Source organism: Rhinolophus sinicus, linkage group LG06 (assembly GCF_036562045.2).
Source record: "Rhinolophus sinicus isolate RSC01 linkage group LG06, ASM3656204v1, whole genome shotgun sequence".
Classification (NCBI taxonomy): Eukaryota; Metazoa; Chordata; class Mammalia; order Chiroptera; family Rhinolophidae; genus Rhinolophus; species Rhinolophus sinicus.
The window spans coordinates 127,280,016-127,303,433 of NC_133756.1; the positions used below are offsets into that span (position 1 = coordinate 127,280,016).

The 23,418-nt window shown below is 45.0% G+C and overlaps 2 protein-coding genes across 8 annotated transcripts in view; one reads left to right on the plus strand and one right to left on the minus strand.

Moving 5' to 3' along the window:
• The window catches only part of USP47 (ubiquitin specific peptidase 47), a 101,622-nt gene extending 92,778 nt beyond the window's left edge, over positions 1 to 8,844 (plus strand). For all 3 annotated transcript variants that reach the window (XM_019729272.2, XM_019729265.2, XM_074335996.1), the window contains 6 exons: positions 1,075 to 1,190; positions 1,572 to 1,690; positions 3,891 to 4,021; positions 5,520 to 5,567; positions 5,658 to 5,788; positions 6,636 to 8,844. In XM_019729272.2, the coding sequence (XP_019584831.1) occupies positions 1,075 to 1,190; positions 1,572 to 1,690; positions 3,891 to 4,021; positions 5,520 to 5,567; positions 5,658 to 5,788; positions 6,636 to 6,810 (720 nt within the window). In that variant the 3' untranslated portion in view covers positions 6,811 to 8,844. The remainder of the gene's footprint in view (positions 1 to 1,074; positions 1,191 to 1,571; positions 1,691 to 3,890; positions 4,022 to 5,519; positions 5,568 to 5,657; positions 5,789 to 6,635) is intronic.
• A 5,796-nt stretch (positions 8,845 to 14,640) lies between these two features.
• DKK3 (dickkopf WNT signaling pathway inhibitor 3) overlaps positions 14,641 to 23,418 on the minus strand; it is a 44,273-nt gene continuing 35,495 nt past the window's right edge. For all 5 annotated transcript variants that reach the window (XM_074335997.1, XM_019729295.2, XM_074335998.1 and 2 more), the window contains exons 5-8: positions 19,755 to 19,847; positions 18,362 to 18,506; positions 17,316 to 17,472; positions 14,641 to 16,270 (exon numbers count right to left, since the gene is read on the minus strand). In XM_074335997.1, the coding sequence (XP_074192098.1) occupies positions 16,051 to 16,270; positions 17,316 to 17,472; positions 18,362 to 18,506; positions 19,755 to 19,847 (615 nt within the window). In that variant the 3' untranslated portion in view covers positions 14,641 to 16,050. The remainder of the gene's footprint in view (positions 16,271 to 17,315; positions 17,473 to 18,361; positions 18,507 to 19,754; positions 19,848 to 23,418) is intronic.

A 23,418-nucleotide genomic window follows, 5' to 3' on the forward strand; every position in this document is an offset into this window, starting at 1 on the left:
TATGTCCCACCAAAACTTTATTTATAAAAACAGGCAGGGGACACATGTGGCCCTCACATCATTGTTTGTTGTCCTCCTCTCTAAGGTGTTGCTACAGATGCTGGATGGGGGCAAAAATTCCTGCTTTTAAAAGGGGATTTGTTTGTGCTTGTTTTTGGGGAATGATGGTATAATGCTACAGGTGGCTAGCACTTGACCTGTGCAGTATATATGTTCTTTTTGTGTTCAGAGAGTCATTTTAGTATTTAATAGGCATTTATCTAGTGTCTACTTTGTCTCTAAATGCTTGCAAATATTAACTCCTTTAATCTTCATCAATTAAGGATATAAGTGCTATTATACCCATTTTATAGATAAAGAAACTGAGGTACAGAAACATTAAGTAACTTGCACAAGGTCATACAACTTGTATGGTGGATTAAGGATCTAAACAAACTATGTTTTTTAGGGAGTAATCAATAAAATATTTCAATTCCTGTGATACACACGGCTTGTGGCGAATACCCAGAAGAATAAGGCAAAGACCCAATCTTCAGGATGTTTATAATATCTTATTGGGGATCTAGACAGATGTGAAAAATAAATAACAAATAAGGGGATACATTTTTTCATAAAATGCCTTCATTTGTTCAAAAACAGTTTATCAGGCACCCATCATATCTCTTATATATAAGTCATTTTGACTTATGTTCCTTCTAAGTGGGGGGTTTGTGGATACTGTCTCTTGAGCCAATTAATGCATGTGCTTGGAGAATTAGTTTGCATTTCCCTTATTTTAGTCCATAAAAGTGATTTTTACTTTTAAAATTGTGATCAGTTTATTATAAGAAGGGAAATGTGAATGTGTTATCTTAATCTTTGCAATGACTGTGAGGAAGACACTGTCTGTAGTTTGCAGATGAGAAAACTGAGGCACAGAAATGTTAAGTAAACTTGCCTAAGATAGCAGTTAGTAAGTAGTGGGGCCTAGATTTGAACCAAGAAAGATAGACAATTGTCACGGAATAAAGTACAAATATCTTGTTATTCCTTATTTTAATGTATAACTCAAGCTCTAATTATTTATATTCCTAGCCATGCAAGTTTCTGCTAGATGCTGTGTTTGCCAAAGGAATGACTGTACGGCAATCAAAAGAGGAATTAATTCCTCAACTCAGGGAGCAATGTGGTTTAGAGCTCAGTATTGACAGGTAAAGTAAAATGACAGTGACTTGTAAAAATAAAGCAAAAATATTAGTGATTTGAAGAAAGACTGTGTGATCAAATTACATGGATTGGTACAATTTTCTAAAACTAGAATAATGAAAATTCCTGTACTATTCAGAATTTTAGTACTGCAAATTAGTTTAATAAAACTAAGCAAAAGTATTAGAAGTGTGTTTCAATTTTGTCGGTAGGGTACTAAATATAAAGCACTGTATTTCATTGTATTTTCCTCAAAATTTAATGAATAACCACTTGTCATTTGTATTTGAGCATAATTCACTTTTTCTTGATGTCAGATTTATTATATTTTTTTAAGTCAGGAACTTTAAATTACAGTACTTTACAATGTATTGTCACTTTTGTAGGTTTCGTCTAAGGAAAAAAACATGGAAGAATCCTGGCACTGTCTTTTTGGATTACCATATTTATGAAGAAGATATTAATATTTCCAGCAACTGGGAGGTTTTCCTGGAAGTTCTTGATGGTATTACCAATATTTTTGTGGGGAAATACCAATTATAAATGCTCTAGAACTAATAGAAACATAGTTTTTAATCAAATAATGAATTTCTTTTAGCTTTTCTCTGGGTCCCATTTGCTTTTTAATTTTTTTTCCCTCTAATTTTTTAGAATATTAACTCCTCCTTACAGGGAAGTTACAATTTCCAGGTTGTATCTGTATACTTTGTACAGAAAATTCTAATATTTTCTTAGCCATATTTATAATTTAGTTTCTTTTTTTTTAAATTATGGCTTATTTTGTTTTGAGGATATGCTATTGATAATTTATCAGAGATTTTGAGAACAATGACTATATTGGTTTTCTCGGCTGCCGTAACAAAGTACCACAAACTAGGTGACTTACACAACAAAATGTATGGTCTCACCGTTCTGGAGGCTGGAAGTCTGAGACCAAGGTGTTGGCAGAGTTGGCTCCTTTTGAGGGCTGTGAGGGAGACTCGGTTCCATGCCTCTCGCCTGGCTTCTGCTGGTTTGCTGGCAACCTTGGGAGCTCCTTGGCTTGTAAATGCATCACCCAGATCTCTGCCTTCATTTTCACATGGGGTTCTCCCTGTGGGCTTATCTGTCTGTATCCAAATGTCCCTATACCATGTTCCCCGAAAATGAGACCTAACTAGAAAATAAGCCCTAGCATGGTTTGCAGGATGACATCCCCTGAACACAAGCCCTAATGTGTCTTTTGGAGCAAAGATTAATATAAGACCTGGTCTTATTTTCGGGGAAACACAGTATTACAAGGACACCAGTCATATTGGATTAGGGCCCACCCTATTGACTTCCTTTTAACTTGATTACCTCTGGAATTACCCTATTTCCAAATGAAGTCATAGTCTGAGGTACTGGGGGGTTAGGACCTAACATGTCTTTTGGAGGCAACAACCCATAACAACCTAGAAGAGCACTTGTGTTTGTCATACCTCTTGGTTTTGATTATCAACCTTGGTACATTTAAAGTATTTTTTTTGGAAGAGGTAGTGTGGGGAAAGTTGGTTTTGGTTTTGGGGGGAATCATATCAAAGGAAACAATTAGTTCTATATTATTCTGTGACTGCTGTTGCTTAGCCAAACTTTCCTTTTCTTCTTCTGTAGAAATTAAAGTATTATAAGTTCTGGATGTTTTTATATGTAATTGTAATAGTTTTCAGAGGACTCAATAATACTTATACTTCACTATTTCATGTCTAATTTGCTGTAAATTTCAATGGTTGAAATTCTGATTTATTGGCAAGTTAACTGGGGTGACAAGGAAAAACCAGGATGCCATCTGCCATGGTGTGTAAGCAACTGCTCCAGATTGTAATTCCTTTTCTGAGTGCCTGGGGCCTTAGAGAATAATCACTGTGTCTGGGTAGGCCAGGAAGAGATCCTGGAAAACATAGAAGTCACCCTTCTAAGGGAATTCAGTATGTATTAGCAGAGGTGGATTAGCCAGAAAATGCTACTGCATCAGTATCATTCCAGTGTGTATTTTAGCATCCAATAGGTGAATAAGGAACACGTCCTGTGATTAAATCTAAGGAACATCCGTTGACCTGTAATTTGCCAGATACAGCTAAGCCCTGGTGCTACAATAAATGAATAAGACCCAGTGATTGCCCGCCAGACGTGCACAGTCTGTGGGAGAGTCAGAACCACAAACCTGTCATTCCAAAATGATAGGTCTGAGGACCAAATCAGTACTGTTTGCTCTTGTATACACCAGAGAGAAAAGTGACAAGTGAGCTGCATTTTGAAGAATCACTAAGTTTGGGAGTAAATATAAAGAGACGGATTAATGACGATAGCTTGAGGGGCAAAAAGATAAAGTAAAGGTTATTTGATTATGATGTTTAGATTGTGAGTAGTAGCCAATAGAGAAGCAAAGATCAGAGGCCCAGAGAAGAGAGTGCATTGGTAGAGCGGAGCCCCACACAAGGGGGACAGTGGGATGTAGGAGCGCTGCTGGGGGAGAGCGTGAGGAGAGAGGAATTCTCTTCTGAGACTGCAGGGAAGACAGGAAATATTTCATTCTCAAAAACTCCTGGGGATAATTGGTTTTCTTTTATGCCACTTTTTAAGAAAACACTTGAAGTAAATCTTCTTGCTTAGTCAGGCAACACAGGAAAAGTCAAATTATGAACCTCTAGAGAAAAGAGTGATGGCCTAATCTTGCATGTTCATAGGGGTGGAGAAAATGAAATCTATGTCACAGCTTGCAGTTTTGTCGAGACGGTGGAAGCCTTCAGAGATGAAGCTGGATCCCTTCCAGGAGGTTGTGTTAGAAAGCAGTAGTGTGGATGAGTTGCGAGAAAAGGTAAGTTCATTTTAAACAAAATGAGCTAGTATACCTTTTTCTCTGTGTTGCGTGCGATAGCCTAGGAATAGTGAGTGCCAGACACTGATGCGACAGCCTTCCTTTCTTTGTCTCGGTCACACCTGTGACACCTTGTATCACACATTCTAGTTGTTTCTTAGGGCTCCTAATGCCTTGAAAAATAGCACTGGCTTCTGGCCATCAGAAGTGGACCCTCACTTTATGTTACTTGGATCATTTTGTCCTAAGTAGTTTGGATTATTTAGGAGTTACCAGATGACAGTGCTGTATGTATTTTAAAAATCCAAATGAGGTAGAACTGAATAGAGAATCCAGATGATGGTCTCTTTTGAATTTTTTATTTTAAAGGTGGGAATTCTAAGGATCTCTGGGGAAAGAGTGAATTATTTATAAGTGGTACTAGGACAGTAGGCATTTTGGGAAAAAGTTTATTTCCATACTTCACACCAAACACAAATATAAATTCTAAATGTGTTAAATTTATATTAAAAATACAGTAAAATAATAAATATACTATATGAAAATATTTTTATAATCCTGAAGAGGGGAAGATAAATTGTAAGCATAATAGCAGAAGCTAAAAAAGAAAAGAGTACATAAAAGTTATATCTTGTGCACAGCCAAAAAAAGTTTTATTTTAAAACAACCATAAACAAAGCTAAAAAAAATAAGAAAGGGGAAAAAAATATTTGAAACTTATATATGAAACATAGTGTCCATAATTTATAAGAGATCTACTACATTAATACAATCTAATTTTAAAATACACAAAGAACATGAATAGGCAATTCATAGAAGAAATACAAGTTAAAACGAGCATTTTTCACTTCTTAAGTTGATGAAGATTTAGAAAATCAGAAAATACCTAGTTGGCAAGGTAACAAGCAATATCATACACCTTTCATAAGTGGTTAAATTGATGTAATGTTTTTCAGGGTTCAGTTTGGCATTGTCTGTCAGTATTCCAGATGTGTGATTCCACGTCTGAGAATTCAATCTAAAGAAATATTTGCAGTAATATGCAAAGATATTCATGGACATATATAGTATAGCCATTGTAACTGGGAAAAATTAAAAACAGGTTCATTGTCCATAAATAGGAAATAAAATGGTATATTATTCAGCCGTAGAAGAGAAGGTTACTCTGTATCCTATTCTTATAATAGGATAATTACTGTTATAAAGTTATGATATAGAGATGTTCATAAGTAAAGTTTTATGTATTTTAGAAATATGTGTATATCGTTTACATAGGAAAAGTTTGGAAAGAATGGACTAAATTGATATTTCTGGGACATGGTATTTACATAGTAGATAGGGGAGAGAATTTCACTTTCTGCTTTTTTTCTAATTTTTTTTTTTATATCAAATATTTTTTGAAAAAACATCGAGCTATTTCCATGTTGGGTAAAAGGAAAATAACTTTTCTAAGTAAATTTATATTTTAAATGAACTCATATAATGTTTCCTTTTACAGCTTTGTGAAATCAGTGGAATTCCTTTGGAAGATATTGAATTTGCCAAGGTAAAGCCCTGAGAATGTTTGTTTCTGGTTCCTAATGCTCAATTAACATGGTTAATGGCATGATTTATTCGTTCATTCTTTCTTCCTTAGGGTAGAGGAACTTTTCCCTGTGATATTTCTGTCCTTGATATTCATCAGGATTTGGACTGGAACCCTAAAGTTTCTACCCTGAATGTCTGGCCTCTTTACATCTGTGATGATGGTGCGGTCATATTTTATAGGTAACATTCACAATGTTTTTCTTATTTCTAGTGATACACCATTTTTTTGTGCATAACTATCTTGTTTTTCATAAATGCCTTTACTATTGTCATGGAGAGCGGCCCTGACAAGGAGAAATACAATGAGAGTCACACATTTCATGTTGAAATTTTCTAGTGGCCACATTTTAAAAAGTAAAAAGGAACAGATGAAATTCAATTAATAAAATGTTTTTATCCCAACAGATCCAAAATATTATGATTACAACATGTAGTAAATATAAAAACTAATTTATGAGGTGTTTTACACTCTTTTCTTATAGTGTGTCTTATAAACATTGTGTGTATGTTACACTTTCAGCCCATTCCAATTTGAATCAGGCCCATCTCAAGCTCAGTAGGCACATGTGGCACATGGCTGCCATGTTGGACAACACAGATGAAGAGGAAAAAGAAGTCACTGGAGCCTGGCAAACATGGGTTCAGATTTAGCTTTGTTAATTTACCTAGTTCCTCGCCTGTAAAACGGTGACAGTGATGTCAACCTTGCAGGATTTTATGATAATTAGAGCTATTATTGCAGTTTTAAAAACTGGCACCTAACCTCTTACAAATAGACATTCAATAAATGATAGCTATTATATTGATAATAACATGGAAATTATTCTCTGCCCTTTTTAGAAGTGAGTGCTATATTAATATGTAAACACTTTAGATATCTATAGCATCTCAGTATATAAGATTATTTAATTACACTGGTGACATCAGATTTCGTTTTCTCACTGAGGAGCATTATAGCATTCAAGCATAAATTAATAGAGGCATGTGGCTGTACTCGCCTAATATGTCATTAATATTTTAAACGTAGGGATAAAACAGAAGAACTAATGGAGTTGACAGATGAGCAAAGAAATGAACTGATGAAAAAAGAAAGCAGTCGACTCCAGAAGACAGGACATCGTGTAACGTACTCACCTCGGAAAGAGAAAGCACTAAAGATCTATCTGGATGGAGCACCAAATAAAGATCTGACTCAAGACTGACTCTGCTAGTGTAGCATTTTCCCTGGGGGATTTTTGGTTTTCTTTGGACGGTTCACTGCTACTGTGTAGTGCCATTATGGCCGGACATGGTTAGGGGTAACCCATGACACCAGCACTGATTGGACGGCCCTTCACCAATCAGAAGCTCAGTGCCCAATGGGCCACTGTTTTGACTTGGAATCATGTTGTGCACTATAGTCAAATGTACTGTAAAGTGAAAAGGGATGTGCAAAAAAATAAAAACAAAAAGCAAAACCTGCTACTAGAAAAGGGGGAAGGGGGGTGAGTAAACGTCTTTTATTGCGGACAAATGTGCACATAGCCGCTAGTAAAACTAGCCTCAAACAGGATGCTCATAGCTTAATAATAAAAGCTGTGCAAAGGCCATGAATGAATGAATTTTCTGTTTATTTCACTGATACACACATTACCTCATTGACAATTTGGAAGTAAATGCAACGTGTGTTGACTCTTGGAAAGCAGCAAAAGTAGGAGCTGAAGAAAGAAATTCTTAGAACCAGCCGTAACCCAGTAAAGAATTGTGAAGTTGTGTTTTTATTTTGTTTCATTTTTTGCAAAGTATAAAGAACATTATTCTGGAACATCAAAACGTTTCCCTTAGACCGCTCCCAGCAGGTGGCAGCTCAGATTGCTGAATATTGTAATTATAACTGATTGTACTTAAGTTATGGATGTAGAGAATACGTTTCACTCATTCATTCAGCATGTAAATAAAATTGATCCTATTGAGTTGTCATAATTGCAGTTCACCTATTTCCCATGGTTGTTCTTTTCACATATCATTCATGACGTACATTTGTGTACATTGAGAAGTATAGCAGTCTGTGTAAATGTACTCAGTGAGGTTCCTCAGTGCTGGGTCCCATACGATTGTATTTGCCCTTGTTAATGAGGTTTTTCTGTTCAGCGGCTTCAGTTTTATTTCTTTTTGTACATTTATTTTTGAAGATTTACTTCAAGTTTGAATCTTCTAGAACCCTTGTAAGTCCCACTTTAATTTTTGGAGTTGATTTGTAGTTACATGTAGTTTAACTTTGGGGAAACGTCTTAACATCGTGTTGAATAAACTTGCTAGTAAGTCAGGTCATGCATAGCACAGGCTGATGCAGTCAACATGATTTCATTGCAAAGTATTAGAGTCGGCAAGTTTTTGCTTTGCTAAATACAGCTATTCAATGAACACAATTATACGTAAATTTTGAAAATGCCATCTAATTTATAAAAATCAATATAAAGGTTTTTGGTAAAACTTTTTCATGCCAGATGCTGTTTACAACAATGAACATGCCAATAAAACATTTGTTCGTTCTGTTGTGTTATTTTAGTCATTAAACTTTTGTGGATGAAGAATCTGGGTTAAGAATAGATTTGTTTTCTTTAAATATAACATTTTATAATGTGTATTGAATAATTATTTGTATGATAAGGTATGTTTACAGTGAAGTTCTCATGAGAGATGAAAAGATGTTAATATTTAACTTTGGAGGGATCCTGTCGATATTTCAAAATCAGATTTTTACCCTTTTTTCCTTTTAAGAAATATGTAATTAGAAAATAGTATTAGCAGATGTTGGCTCTGCAGTTTGAATATAATGATTGAGAATTCCACATCTTAAAAGCCTCTTGGAATCCACAAAGAAAAAAAATTTTCTAAGGTATTTTTCTGGCTAATTTTTATTCCATGTGAGCTATGTAGCATTCTGTGCAATTTCAAATACTGTTCTGAGTTTGCATTATTGGGATTGGTGGTATTCACAGGAAAACTGGAAGCATTTGTGGTGAGTTGTCTTTCGGATCACTTGGATTTTCTGCTGTAACATGACAGCCCTTTGGTTCTGATACAAGCCTGCTTACTTGGGACATTGGGGTTAATAAATTGTGCTTCTGCCTTCAAGGACTGGACTGTGGAGCAGAGGCCGATTTGTAAACAAAATGGACTGTGGGCTTGTTTGGTTTGGTTTGGTTTAGTGTTCCTATAAAAGTAAATGGTAAAATTCTTATACCCACCACTCATTTTGTGCGTTCTGCCCTGTTTGTTGTTGTTGTGTTTGCTACTTCTAATTGCAGGCATATTACAAATACCAAGAGTAAAAATATATTTCATTATAGAAAAGAAAAACTTAAAGTTCTTGCTTTTCAGTGCCTGATAGAGTAAAAACACAATGTTGCACTTTAGTAATTTCAGGAAAGGGGGTGGTGAACTTTTCTAAGTGGATTTGTGGCAGTGGGAGGGAGTTTAATGTATGTGTCATCCCCTCTCCTATTCAGAGGATCAAGGGAGCACCTCTGAGCCAAGAGGCAGAGCCCTAAGTGGGCCGAGTGCCCAAGCCAGAGGGCACGGAGCCTGGTGACCATTCATCTGCTGAACCTCCTGAGGCTGAGGCAGGCCACCCAGGACACTGTGACCCTGCTCCCACAGATCACGCCAAAGTTGTGAAGCGCTTTTACTGTGGGGCAAATGGGTTGGTGTCAACCAGCAGGCCCTATGAGAACCAAGTACCTACATTTCTGAGGCAGGTGCAAAAGGCAAGGGAGGCATTCTGGCCAAAGAAGCAAAAGCTATGGTTTCAGGACCATGCTGTATTTCCCTGGTCTGTCCAGAAGTCTGCTAGTTGAAGGTCTGCTTCTCAAAGTAAGGGATAGTAGTCATGATGAGATAAAAATAGCAAGTGAAGGAGCCCCACATTAGAATGTTTGGTGATCTTTTGTAGTGTAATGGAAAGTACTTTAAAATTCTGAGAAAGCAGGGGTGAACCGATGTCACTGCTAGAAAGTAGTCAATCGCTATTGGTTGCCAGACTGCAGTGGGAACTGTGACACATCTCTAGGCCAGGAGAGAAGAGAGCTACAAACTTACAGTGTGGCCTAAGCGAAGGGAGTGCACAGCATCCAACATTGCAGTGTTACTAAATCTGGACCTGTGAATGTACGGAATACAATAAAATCTTTTATTCTGGCTCATTTGCTAGTATTTCCTTTTCAATTGGCTATGGTAGTTCTCCCTCTGAATTTTGTCCTTTTGTTCAGCATCAAGACCCTAAACAACTCTTGCACTTGTGACTTGCAAATTCTACGTAGTCCAGAGTAAATGGAATAGAAGAAAATCTGAGTTAGCAAGTTTTTTTGGCTAAATAAAACTAGTCCATCTAAACAATTTGTGATTTTTGAAAAATCAATATTTTGGTCACTAGCAGGGTGTATGTATAATTTTCTAGAAGATTCATAAAATGTTCTTTTACCAAGTTGGTAAAGCAGTTCATGGCCCAAATAAAGCTTGCGGCCACCCAGACTTAGTGTACAGGAACTCAGAAGATGCTCCTTCAGTGTTTTTCACATGGGTGAGAGGAGCACTGTGATCATATCTTAGAGAGAGTGCTAGTTTTCAAAACTCGGCTTTCAGAAAACAAGAATAGTTGGCAAAATCAAGAGTGCATTAAAGTTAGAAAAGAACGCAGCAAATCACTAGGGCCAAGCTAGGAGGGCAAAAAAAGCATTGGGGTGGAATCCTCTGCCCCTTCCCCCCTCACCAGCTAATCTGTACAGAAGCTGGCCTTTTGATTGGTCAGAGCCTGAGAATTTACCCCACCAGGAATTATTAGTGGACACTATAGCCTAGCCTGAAAGGTGGGGCCCACACTCCCCCTCTGCTTTCTCTGCTCCCAGCATTCATTCCCTTCCCCCCAGTTCAGAGGGCACACCTTGTTTTCAGCCTCTTATAATGCTTAAGGAACCCATTTCATTGAGGAATGTCAACTTGAGATACAAATATGCAGTGGGTCTGTTTTTCCAGTAACTGCCAAGTGTGTTCTGTTGAATGCAGTTTCCCACTGGAAGTGGGCGCTCATCAAGCTCTCAGTGCAATCCGATAACATTTAAGTCACTGCATTATTGAAACAATCTCATCTTACAAACGTTTAAGTTATTTAGTTCAAAGGTTCCCGCACCACCATCCCACACACAGTGCTCACTGTGCTGCTTTCTGGAGAGGGAAGGGGGTGTGGCCAGTGCTGTCACTCTCCCCACCCACTCTCCCTGCACCAGCTCTATGGACAGTGGAAGAGAGAAGGGAGAGGGAAAGACATTTCCTTACATGCACAGCCTCCTGTTGGTCATGGTGAGGTTACTGTCCCTTTTATCTGGTGACTGTAAATTCACTATGAAATGATGCCCTGCTTCTCCTACCAGCCAAAACCTCAGCTCCCAGCGTTGGTGTTCCCTTATGAAACGACTTGCCAGCCTCCTGTTGTTGACAAGAGGTGTTCCTCAAAAATATATGTCCCGTGCTGCACTGGTCCCCACCAAGTCTTCCACCCTTTTTTCACCCTTCTTGCATACCTCTATCGGGATGTGAGTGCTGCTAGAATCCATCTTTTTTGCCCCAACCCCCCACCCTGCACACGCATAGCTGCTCCCACAAGCCCCCTCTCCCTGATGCTCTTCCTTGTATGGTACATGGGTGGCAAGTCAGGGTGTCCTGTAGCTTCTGCGCAGCCACCTCCCCACCCCATGACGTGTCATTTTTAATAGATTTTTATGAGTTTCTCCTACAGTTCTCCCCATGAGTTTTAGTCAATGGAATCAGTCTAATTGCCCCTCCTTCATGGGAGGTCAAACAAGGAATACCACTTTCCACACACTGCAATCTCCCAAAAGGGGATTCCTTACCCCCCCTTCTAGTTTATATGGAGTTGTGCTGCCGCTGCTGAAATGACACCTCTCAGCCAGCCCTGCACCCAGCTCCACAGCTATTGTCCCCCAGAATTTAGAAACCCAATCTAGCTATCAAAAAGTAATTCCAGAATAATCTAGTTGCATTTCTGACTATCTGGAGGGGATCCACAGACCATAGGAACACTTATTGCCCCCTTTCCAATCCCCACCTCTTCCCTCGCACCACAGTAGGGCCCCTTGCTTCTCTCTTCAACTCTCATCCTTCTGCCCTGCGTCCCTTTCTCCCAACCGGCTGTGTCCAAAGCCTAAACCAGGTAGTGAGGCAGGGAAAGCCAGACACTTGGAAGGGGAATGAGAAGGAACTGAACAGGAGGAGGGGAAGCTGGGAAGAATCAGCAGCCACCGCTTATGTCCCATCACACTCCTCTTCCTGTTCATTCTGAGGCAATGTGGGTGGACACACCAGCCATTCTCATCTGTGTGGAAGGTCAGGGTGTAGACTCAGAGCCTGCACCTCATGCCCAAACATCTCCTTTTCTCATCTTGATTTTTCCAGAGCCGTACATTGGGGGTGGGAAAGTGGGTGAGTTGGGATCATAAAGTTATCCTTTGTTCCCTTTGGGCTATTATTCCTGATGCAACTATCTCTGGTATCAGTTAGGAATGCTTTGCACTTCAAACAATGGAAAGACTAACAGTGACTTTACCTGTAATAATCTTGGTGTTTTACTTGAAAACGGGTCCAGATATGGTTGATAGCAGGATAGCTTTCCTCCCCAGTGTCATCAAGGATTCATTCCTTTGTGGTAGGCAGAATAATGACCTCTGAAAGAGGTGATTAAGGTTAAGGACTTTAACATGGGAATATTATTCTAGATTATCTAGGTGGGCTGTGGGGACAGAGTCCCAGAGAGCAGTTTCCAAGCTCTCGGCCTCACGTGGAAGGTGCTGGCTCGCCTAATAGATGGCCATCAGCTGTGACTAGTTGGCCGTCAGCTGTTACCAGTTAGCCATTCGCCACTGATATAACAGCCGTGGCTACGTTTGTTGGTTGGTTGGTTTGCAGGCAGAGAAGTGGACGGCGGATTGCGGATCTTGTGGCTCCTACTTCGTGTGTCTCGCCCGGCCGCCAGCGAGAATACAGTGGTATGAATCTCCTACCTGTGGCTCCGTGGGTGTTCCTTTTTGGCCTCACCATATCCTGTGTTCTTATGTGGGGAGCAAGACCAGAGACCCCGCATGACATGGGCCCAATCTATTCTTACATGTGCTTAAAAGTGGAAAACCTTTCCCAGCTGCAGAAAAACCAAAGAAATTTCATACAAAAGGGAACTGACCTGTTATTGTTGGCTTTGAAGATGAAGGGGGACCATGAGCCAAGGAATGAGAGTGACCCCTAGAGGCTGAAAAAGAGCAAGGAAATGTTTTCTTCCTCAGTGAAGAATGCAGCCCTGCTGACACCACCTTGATCTTGATCATGTGACCTGACCACAAGATGGCTGCCACAGTGCCAAACGGCACACCCTAAACCCCTGGACTCAGAGGCAGGAAACCAGGGAAGGAGGCAAAGGCATACTTCTTCCTGTATGCCTCTTTCCTTTTGCCACTCAAGGAAAACTCCTTCCCAGAGACTCTTTGGCAGTCTTTCCCTTACATTTCCTGGGCCAGAGCTTGGTCATGTGGCCATCCCAAGCTGCAGGGGGGGCTGGCTTTTCCAGACTCTGCGGTGGTGTGAGAAAGGAAAGAAAAGAGAGTTGGGAATAGCTTTAAGTAGCTGAAACGACAGTGTCTACCCTGCTGCATCCCAGAGAAAGACAGGCAGTAAGGTCAAGTACCAAACTCCACCTAACCCTTACAACCACATCCCATTTAGAATTGTGAGTACAGCAGATACATCAGCCACTCTACCTGTCGATTTCAGCCGAGTATTTTGCAAAGCCTCTCATGTGCTTACATTTTTGTGGCTGTGATGACAAAGTGGAGCAAGGTAATATACCTGCCTATAAGTTCCATGAGGGAGGGAACCTGGTTTTATCTCAATATTAGGTGTCTCCCTGGCACCTAATATTGGGCCTGACATATAGTAGGTGCTCAATAAATTTTTTGATTGACATAATTTTCAGCCTCTTCTCCAAACATTTGCTCAAATTTACCTTGCCTTCCAACCACTGTGCATTACTTACAGTTTCCCTATATACCCTCTCTCCTTCTTGTCTTGCTCCCTCTGCCCGTGGCCCGGAATGCCTTTTCCTGATCCTTCTGCCTCCTGATCAACTTCTATCATCTTAGCCAGTTTCCCTGCTAGGTCTCCCATGCCAAGTGCTCCTTTGAGGCTGATGTAACATCTGTCCCGATATCGGATTGAGTGCATTTGTTTTGTGGGCACTGGGTTCTGTGTACCTCCCTCATTAGGCTGTGCTGCCTTCATGGCAGGGTCCCTATTTGGATTGACTTGGCACCGCAGAGCATATCACAGCACCTGGCTCTGAGCAGCTGTCAGTCAGTAGCTGTTGAGTAATAAGGATCTAGAATGGTCCTGATGATTGGGGACACAGACTGGAGAATAGTTCTGTATTTGATGTTAATGTTATTAGTATATCCTGGGCATACTGTACTACATACTGTTTTTGTTTGCCTTCTAGCTCTATTAGTTCATCTTTTAGAGACTCCATTTTCACCTGTTAAATGAAGAAAATACTCATGGATTCAGTGAAGATTAAATGAGTTAATATAGGTAGACTGCCTGTACCCGACTGACCTTAATATATAGTAGCTCTGTTACTATAGTTCCTGAAGCTCTTACTGTGTAATGGCCCAGAACTGTGATTAAAGGACTTCCAAGAAAAGGGTCAGCTACATTCCATTTACTCTTTCAGAAGACAGTGAAAGGTTCCTGTCCAAAAATGATTAACATTTCTAAAATATGTTGATGCTAAAAGAGGTGTGCTTCAGATGTCTGGAAAATTTATTTACACGAAAGAGATTTTATATATATAATACATATTATATATATATATATATATATATATATATATATATATATATTACGGGTCATTTCTATTTTATTTTTTTCTGGCTGAAAGGGTTTTATATTACTCAAAGTCAAAAGGAAAAAAGAAGTCCAAGAACCACAAAAGAGTAGTTTAAGTGATTTATGCTTAATTTCTAACTGCAACATATGTGTTTATACATAATTTAAAACTTAAAGAAAGCATGCTTATACAATCATGTGCAACTTTAAAATTTAATAACTCTGGATGAATACATGATGGAAACAGTCCATGGCACCTGAAAATATCATTTGTGGGACAGCATACATTTCAGTGCTCTCAGTTTGGATATTACAACCATATTTCACAGAGCCTTAGCTCGGTTGGATTTTCTCCACGTGGTTGATAATAGTCTACAGTTGCTGGTAAGTGATTTTGTAAATTTCATTTAGACTCCTGACCCTACAATGACCTAAGTAAGTACTGTTTCTGGCAAGTTAACTTAGATAATATGCTCCGATCTTGTCCTTTCAAAGTTACTGCTGTAACTCACCGCCACGGCACATGCTGTCAGTATGATCTGTCTCCACTAGAATGATGGCTGCCCCCGCACTAGGAAGAACACGACGATTTCTAAGAGTAGAAGTTGACTCTTATACTGATGTGTGAACTAGTTTGACCTGAATTCCAGATGTGCCTCAAAAAAGGAAAACATCTCATTCTTCCTCTTTGAATGGGGTGCTTTTGGTGGCTCTGCGGCTGGTGGGGAGGATTGGGGAGAGCACGGGGCTTGGAGTCACACCTGAGTGAAATCCTGCTCTGGTCTTCACTAGCTGTGTGACTTGGGCAAGCAGCTTGACATCTTTGAGCCTCCAAGATCCTGACAGACAGGGAGAACAGTGCCCCCTTCACCAGGTTGTGGTGAGAGCATGACTCGATCGTGGGTACGTATGCAATTGTTTCCCTGGCACAAAGGTAGGGGCCGAGTAACACTGCTGAAAGGCTGAATGTATGTAACTCAGAGGCAGCAGAACATTTCACCTGCAGCAGCTGAAGGCACAGCTGACCTATGCCCATGCGAAGAAGTGCATGAAAACTTCGTCTGTTGCATCTTTGCCAGGTTTATGTTTGCAAAACAGGGCACTCTTCTTCACACATAAGAGTCAACATTTCCCCAAAACCCATCATGAGGAAATTCTGCATCCTTTTCCATCTCCTCCCCTCCAACAATTCTCGAGGCAACATAGAACAAAATGAAATGAGCCATCTGCCAACCAACAGAGGCAAAGCGGCCAATAATTTGGACCTGTTTAACAGCCCTGTTTTGCTTTAACCCCCCACACCCCACCTTTCCCCAGCACCAGCACTGTGTTGTGTGGTATACAGTCTGGGGGCGGCTAGACAAGTGTGCAGCACCTCATTTTGTTTCAAGCCAGAGGGAAAATGTTCTGGGAAGAGACCATGGAAAAAAGCCTGGTGAGCCGACACCTAGAGGACACAGCTGGGGAAATAAATTAGCTACTTCTATTGCACGTCTACCCGCAGAACAGGCCTGGGTCTAAATCTCTTCAGCCTCCAGCAGCTCAGAGGTAGCATCGGGCTCCCCAAAAGCCATTTCCACTGACAGGCTCCTCTCCAGGTTCTCCAGCTCCTGGCGCACTTCTTCAATGAAGCCACCATCTCCATACTCGTCGGGGACCTCTCGGGGTGCCAGGGTCTCTCCATCTTTGTCGTGGCTCCCGACAAAGGTTGGCTTGCACACATACACCAGGCTGTGGCTGGGGAGAGACGGGGGCTGTGGCTCAGCTGAAGGCCATGTCTCCCCATGGGGCAAAGCCAGGCTCAACGTGGGGGATCCTGGGCATGAGGCTATGCCTGAGACAAAGGCACTGCCCTTTTTCTGCTGTTGGCAGGTCTCCCGGTCTCACCTTCACGACACCTCCTCTAACATCTCTTCAGCAGAGTCTTAACTTCGTGTCAACATCTTACCTTAAAAAAGATTGCTGAGGGAGGATCACTTTGGGAAAATGTACTCAAGGGGCAGCTCCCCCAACCTCTAGCTGCAGGTCTGTCTTCCTGTGACTGAGGTCTCAGGCCCAGCATCCCAGGGACAGACCCAGGGGACACAGGGATCTGAGAATTTATAGCAACAAGGCGCCCCTCTAAGCCCCCTGCCCATCTAGGCCCTGACAGAGGGACAGGACCTAACTGCCTCATCTACTGGGCCTGTGGGGAACCCTGGCCTCATGGGTAGCCCTGGGCCTGTGGTGCAGGGCGGGGGAGTTCTGTCTGTCCAGCCACCCTGGATTCCGCCGGGAGAGAAGGCTGGGTAACGGCTGCTGAGAGGTCCAGGAAGACGTGCCCTGAGAAATGTCCACGGCGCCATCCTGATGCTTCACAGCCTCTCAGTCGCCTCTAAGCATTGGTGGTGCCCTCCACCTTGGGGGCCTACTTTCCTGGTTTCCCGCCGACCTCTCTGCCAGCTCCTTCTCAGCTTGTCCTTGGTAGTAATGGGCCTGGGCTGCCTCCTTCGCCCTCAGCTCTTCTCTTTCCATACCCTCTCCCCAGGTCACCCACTCATGAGTCTTCCACCACCATACAGATGAACCTGACCCTGTACCCCCGGCCATACCTTCTCCTGAGCCCTAGCCTTATAGGTCTGCCTGCTACTGGACTCCTCCATCTAGAATACTCAAGAACACCCCAGATTAAACCTACCCTAAGCTGAACCCACATCTCCTCCCTGCTCCTGGTCCTGAGACCCAACTGGGAGACATCTCATCCGCCCTTGGCTCATGACAAGGAGAACCGGTGGGGCCTCACCTGTGAGGCTGGCAGAGGAGGCCGCTAGCACATGGGCATCGGTCCAGAGCTCCATCAGGCTCCAGCTCCCAGGTGATGAGATCCAGGAGCCGGCTGGCGGGGTCATGGCAGAGCTCATCCTCCACAGGCAGGGGTGTGCACACTGGGAACAAGAGACCTGGAACCGGCCAGGAGTCACCCTGTGCCCCAGCACCAGGGCAGGCACAGGGGGTGGAGCAGAGAAATGGGAGGCAGCCCCCCCCTTCCACCCTACCCAATGTGGAGGTTAGGATTGAAGAGGTGGGATGAGAGGAAATGAATGGAGGGAATGAGTGGGGAGGCTGGAGCAGTTAGGAGGACTGCCTGGAAGAGGCAGGCTTGGGCTGGGTTTTGAGGCCAATGGTCTGGAGAAATTAAGAGTGAAAGAAAGGCATTCAAGGCTGGGGCACAGTACCAACAAAGGTCTGGGAATGGACTCAGTGGGAAAGCTTGGGGCAGTGAGATTCCCAAATGGGCCAAGGAGTGGTGGAGAGAAAAGGAGAACAGGTCAGCTGGAGCTAGCCAAGGCCTTGGAAGGTGGAATGAGACTGAAGTGACACCCAGAAGCCATCCTTGAGGAAAACCGCAGGAGCAGCAGGTACCAGGAGGACAAAAGGGCTGGGAGAGGTGGCCAAGGGGAGAGTGCCTGAGCTGACCTCACCTGGGAGAGGCAATGGGAATGGAAGATGGGAGTAGAAGGGGAGCATTCAGTTGACAGGAAACACCACCAGGGCCAGGTGCTACCTCAGGCCTGGGGAGGGAGGTGAAATGGAATGGGGAGGGGCTGTTCTTCCTGCCTGGGCTTAAGTGTCCTGAAGGAATTTACATGTTCTAGGAATCAACAGGGAAAAGAAAAAGAGATGGTCTTCCACCCCAGGTGTCAGGCAGAGGTTGTGGCGCTGGAACACATAGTGAGTGAGCATTTGGGAGCCTGCCCAGGGGTGTGGTTGGCATAGACGGCCCCAGGAGACCCAGCCTGGTGAAGTGTGCGGAAGGGCTTGCCCTGCACCCAGAGGGAAGCCACCCACCTCTCTGGAAGGCACAGCACAGCCCAGGCTGGCAGTCCCTCTGGTTGTCACAGATGGTCCCATTGCTGCCTTTGGTGGCTGTTTTGGTGCAGTGACCCCAGACACACAGCTGGTCTCCACAGCACTCAGTGTCCCGGGTGCAGATCTGCAGAGAGGTGGGAAACACAACAGCCCGCCAGCTCACGACCTGGGAGAGCCTGTCACCACCCGCAGCCCGGAAAGCCTGAAGGTATTGCAGGTAGGTCAACCCACATCCTTCCACTGTACAGAGGAGGAAACTGAGATCCTAGGTTGGTGGGGCTTTCATGGAAGTCAAGGGGGCAGAGGTGGGAACGGGGCTGGTGAGACAGACGTGAGGGCTCAGAACACTGGAAAAATGGCACCTGGGGGGTTGCATGTATCTGGGTCTTCCTGCACAGCTTGAGATTTTGCCTTTAAAGGATGGGAGTGTGTCTTTGCTGTCTGCCCAGACTTGTGCCCTGCCTCCTTCTTATTAGGTCCCTAGGTTGGGAAGGAATGTGAAGGAACATGGCATAGGGCCCACAGAAGCAGGCAGTGTGATCCTTATAAGCTGATTACATTAAGGCCCAAGCCTGGGAAGGGGCAGATGGGCTGGCACGTGGGTGCCGTGGGCCTGGAGTCACACATGGGGAATGGCAGTTAGCAAAGTGGCTTCTTCACGGCCGTGCTCAGTGATGGCCCCCAGCAGGACAGGCCACGAGGGGCATCGGCAGCTGCCTGACCACAGATGGGGCCGGAAGGGGTAGTAAGAAACCTTCTATTTTCCAAACTTGTTACTGTGCTGTGTTCTTGTCTTAATAATAAAAACGGCCAAGAAAAGTCTATGGGCCCATATGGCTCTGTCCGAACATCTGTTGGGTGGAGGGAGAATCTCTGCTACCCTTATTCATGCTTCTCTGAAAAATCTCCAACAGAAGATTTTCTGGCTACTTCTTGGCCTGACTTCTGCCTTCTCTGATTGGGAAGATTGGGAGAAAGGTGTGGGCGGTGGGCTGCAGGCCAGGAAGGTGAGAGGCTACCCATTCCCTGCCCCAGGGGCTGCAGCAGCGTCCCTGGCTGTATCTACTGGGATGGGTCTTGGGGAAGGGACAGGTGTGGGGCTTCTTCCTCTGCCCTCCCTTCCCCTCCATCATCCATGAGGCAGACAAAGGGGCCAGAAGTCGCGGGGCGGGTGGGGATGGCTTCCTGGACAGGCATCATGGAGAGGGTCTTCTGAGCGTGGACATGGTGTGGCCCCATAGGAGGTTTCCGGGAAACCCAGCTGAAAATGTGTGTGTGTGTGTGTGGTGGGGGGGGGGCCTTGTCCTCCAGAGCCCTTTTCTGGGCTCCATGGCCCTGGTGCTACAGCCCTGGGGCCTGCGGGCACACTCACCATCTGCTGGTCCCGGCATGGCTGGCAGAGGTACTGGAAGCTGGAAAACTGGCAATAACTTCGGGGCCCGCAGTCCTCATCGATGATGCACTCCTGGGTGGGCAGAGAGCAGCTCTGTCAGGAAAAGCAGGTCAGCAAGCCCATGTGCCCTGGGAAGGGCAAAGCCCTGTTTATCCTCCAGCCTCGGGCCCATGGGCTCAGGCTGCAGGAACAGTCTCAGATACCCCTCAGTGCCCCGCAGCGCCGAGTCCTGTCCAGCTGGCTCCTTGGCATCCCACACCCCCACCACAGGCCGGCGGGGCCCCCAGCCACACCGCACGCGGGGGCTTCTGCTCTCTAGGATGCCACACCCAGTTCATACAATTGCCTCTGTGTGCAGCCTCCGCTCACACACCCAGGGTGGGGAGCAGAGACGCAGGGCCAATCTTCAGCACAGAGCAGACGGATTTAATTAAAAAGGCTAATGGGTTCCAGGCCCCGGGTGGTTGCACAGGAGGGGCCGAAGTCCAGGGCCTGCAGTGCCCTGCTGACCAAGAAGGAAGAGGGTGGCCACTGTGAGCCCATATCAGGGTCCTGGGTCTGGGGTCTGGGGCTGACAGACAAAGGCAGCTGCCAGCTTCCAAATGGGAGGAGGGAGCGGCTGGCATTGGCCCTCCAATCCAGGTGCCTTCTCATGGCTGTCAGCCCCACTTGGTTGGGGAAACGGGGGAGGCAAGGAGGGAAAGGAATGTGTCCACTACTGAGGCCCAGAGGGGGAGGCCATGGGAGAAGCCACTGTGGCCCTGCCACAGTCACCAGTCACTGGCAGGAGCGGGACTGTGTCAGCTCAAGCCTGGGAACAGGCAGCTGCAGAAGGAAAGAAGGGCAGGAGCGAGGAGGCCATGACAAGAACCACCACTGAGGACCCCATCACGGGTCCAGTGCAAGCTGGGCTCTACACTGGAAGGATTACTACCCCCATGCTGCCCACTGGAAAATGGAGGCTCAGAGAGGCCCAGGAGTCCCCCAAGATAGTATGGCTAGTTCAGAGTAAGGGGATTCTTTCCACCACTAGCCCTTTGGAGAAGGGGCTCAAGGCTCCAGATGCAGCCATCAGAGACGTGTGGATGAGAAAGCCTCTTCTGAGGCAAGTATTCTGGGGCCCTAGCAAACCTTCCAGAAGGTTCTAGGGGGAGGGAGGGAAGGACCTGCCTCCCCCCTCTGACCAGGGCATGCTCCATCCTGAAAGTGGGTGTAGAGTTGGACCTGGAAAGGCCTGGATGGACAGCCCCTGGCCTACGTGGCCTAAGCTGGTCCCCACTATTCTCTGTGAAGCTGATGCAGCAGTGCTAATGGATATGAACAAGTAGACTGCCAACGGGGCATTCTGGGGACCTGGTGGTCCCAGCATGTGGGTAGGTCTGGGGGTCAGCTGAGAGGCCCTGGACAGGCAGCCTAGGGAATGGAGCTCTGCCACTGGAAGTGATTGGTGTCCTGTTCCAGTTCTTGGTGTCCCCTGGCCAATACTGCAGGCCCAAGAGGGTGGGCATTTGGTCCAGGCGCTGCAGGCTGGGCTTCTGCACAGCACTGCTATTGACCCCACACTTCAGAGAGTGGATCCTGTTCTGCTCACTAAGCAAGGCTTGCCCAGCCAGGAAGACCATCAGTCCCACCGGACACCATCTTCCCACATCCCCCCTGAAGGATGATGGGAGGAGGGCAACTTGGAGGCAGTGGTAACAGTTACCGCCCTGCACCAGGCAGGCCCTGTGGGCAGCAGGGACTCCAGAAGGGACAAGGGCTCACACCCAGAATAAAGGAAAAGCAATTTCAATCTTTACTGTAACTTCTTTAAAAATGTCAAAGGAGAGCACATTGCCTGGCACTCTGCAAAATGACCTAAACTTGCTTTTCTCTGTGTCTCCTCAGATTCTGACTCGTGTCAGCCCAGCAGCCCCCTCCTTTGGCTTTGCCCCCCAATCATCCATCACCGTGGCAAGCTGGGTCCTCCCTCTCAAAAGGAGTCGGTGCTTGTCCCTGTTCCCATTCCAGCAACCCTAAAATGTCAGCAGGCCACCATTTCTGTTTCTACGTGTGAGAAAACTGAGGCTCAGAGCGGGGTGGAAGGACTGCCCACGTCAACAGCTGAGCTGGGGGCTGGGAACTTGGTCTGTTTTACCCCATAGCTCATAACAGCCGGAGAAGTCCACTGGGCTGTAAGAAAACCACAAGACACGCCTTGTCTCAGCCACCACGCCTTCTGAGACACAGACTCGACTCGGCCAGTTCATCCAGAAGCATCCTGATATTTCTTCCCAAGCAGAATAGCAAGAGAATGGGGGAAGGGGAGGGAATACAGGTATTGAGTCTCTTCTCTGAACCCAGCCACATTTTGAAGTACTGGGATGCAAACGTGAGGATGAGAAAGTCCTTGCCCTCAAGGAATTTATAATTCAATTTTTAAAAAAGGGTAACCCAGTAGAAAAGGACATGAAGGGTATGAACAGACAACTTACAGTAACAGAAATTGCTTTGCCTCTCTACACAGAAAAAGAGGTTCAACATCACCAATAATCAAGGAAATGCAACTTAAAAGAGCAGGATACCATGTTTTCACATACAATGAAAACAATTAAAAAGGTTGACAATACCTGTGGTCGGCAGAATACCGGCCCCCCAGAATGTCCATAGCTTATTACCTGGAACCTGTGGACGTGTCACATTACATAGCAAGGGGAGGTTAAAGTCACAGATGCAATCAAGGTTGCTAATGAGCTGACCTAACGATAAGGAGAGAATCCTGATTATCCAGGTGTCCATTGCGATCATAAGGGGCTTTGAAAATGGAAAACGGGGCAGGCAGAAGAAGAGTCCGTGTCTGAGCAATACCATGTGGAACTCCACGGGTCACGTCCACTTCCCTGGCTTTGAAGATGGACGGGGCCTACAGGCCAAGGAACAGACTCTCCCCAAAGCCTCCAAGGAGCACGGCCCTGCTGACCCTGATTTCAGTCCCGGGAGACGCCTGCCAGACTTCTGACTTACAGAACTGTAAGATTAATTTGTGTTGTTTTAAAGCTACTAAACGTATTGTAAGCTGTTGTAGCAACAATAGGAAACTAATGTAACGTGGGGACAGAGAACAGTTTCCAGGCTCTCGACCTCACGTGGAAAGGTGCGGGCTCGGGTAGTAGATGGCCATCAACTGTGATTGGATGGCCATCAGCTGTGGCTAGTTGGCCATTAGCCATTAATATAACTGCCATGGCTACGCTAGCAAGTGGGGATTGCAGTTAGTGAGGGGGTGGGGTGGTTGGCAGAGAAGCAGACAGGGGAATGCGGATCCTGTGGCTTCTGCTTCCTGTGTCTCCAACCCAGCCGCCAGCGAGACTATAGCGGTATGACTCCCTTATCCATGGCTCTGTGTTGTTCCTTTTTGGCCTCACTATATCCTGTGTTCCTGTGCGGGGAGCGGGAGTTGAGACCCCATGTGACACATGGTGCAGCGAGCAGCGTACGGTGTCGGCCAAAGCTCTCCAAAGGGCGGCAGAGCAGTTTGTGTGTGTTAGTACTCAGTCTCAGGAAGCCCATGGAGTGCAGTGCTGGGAGCAGGAAACGCACTGCCTGGGAGAAACGTGACCCTTCGGTGAATTGGTGGTCCTCTGAAGCCTCTGGATGGCACGCC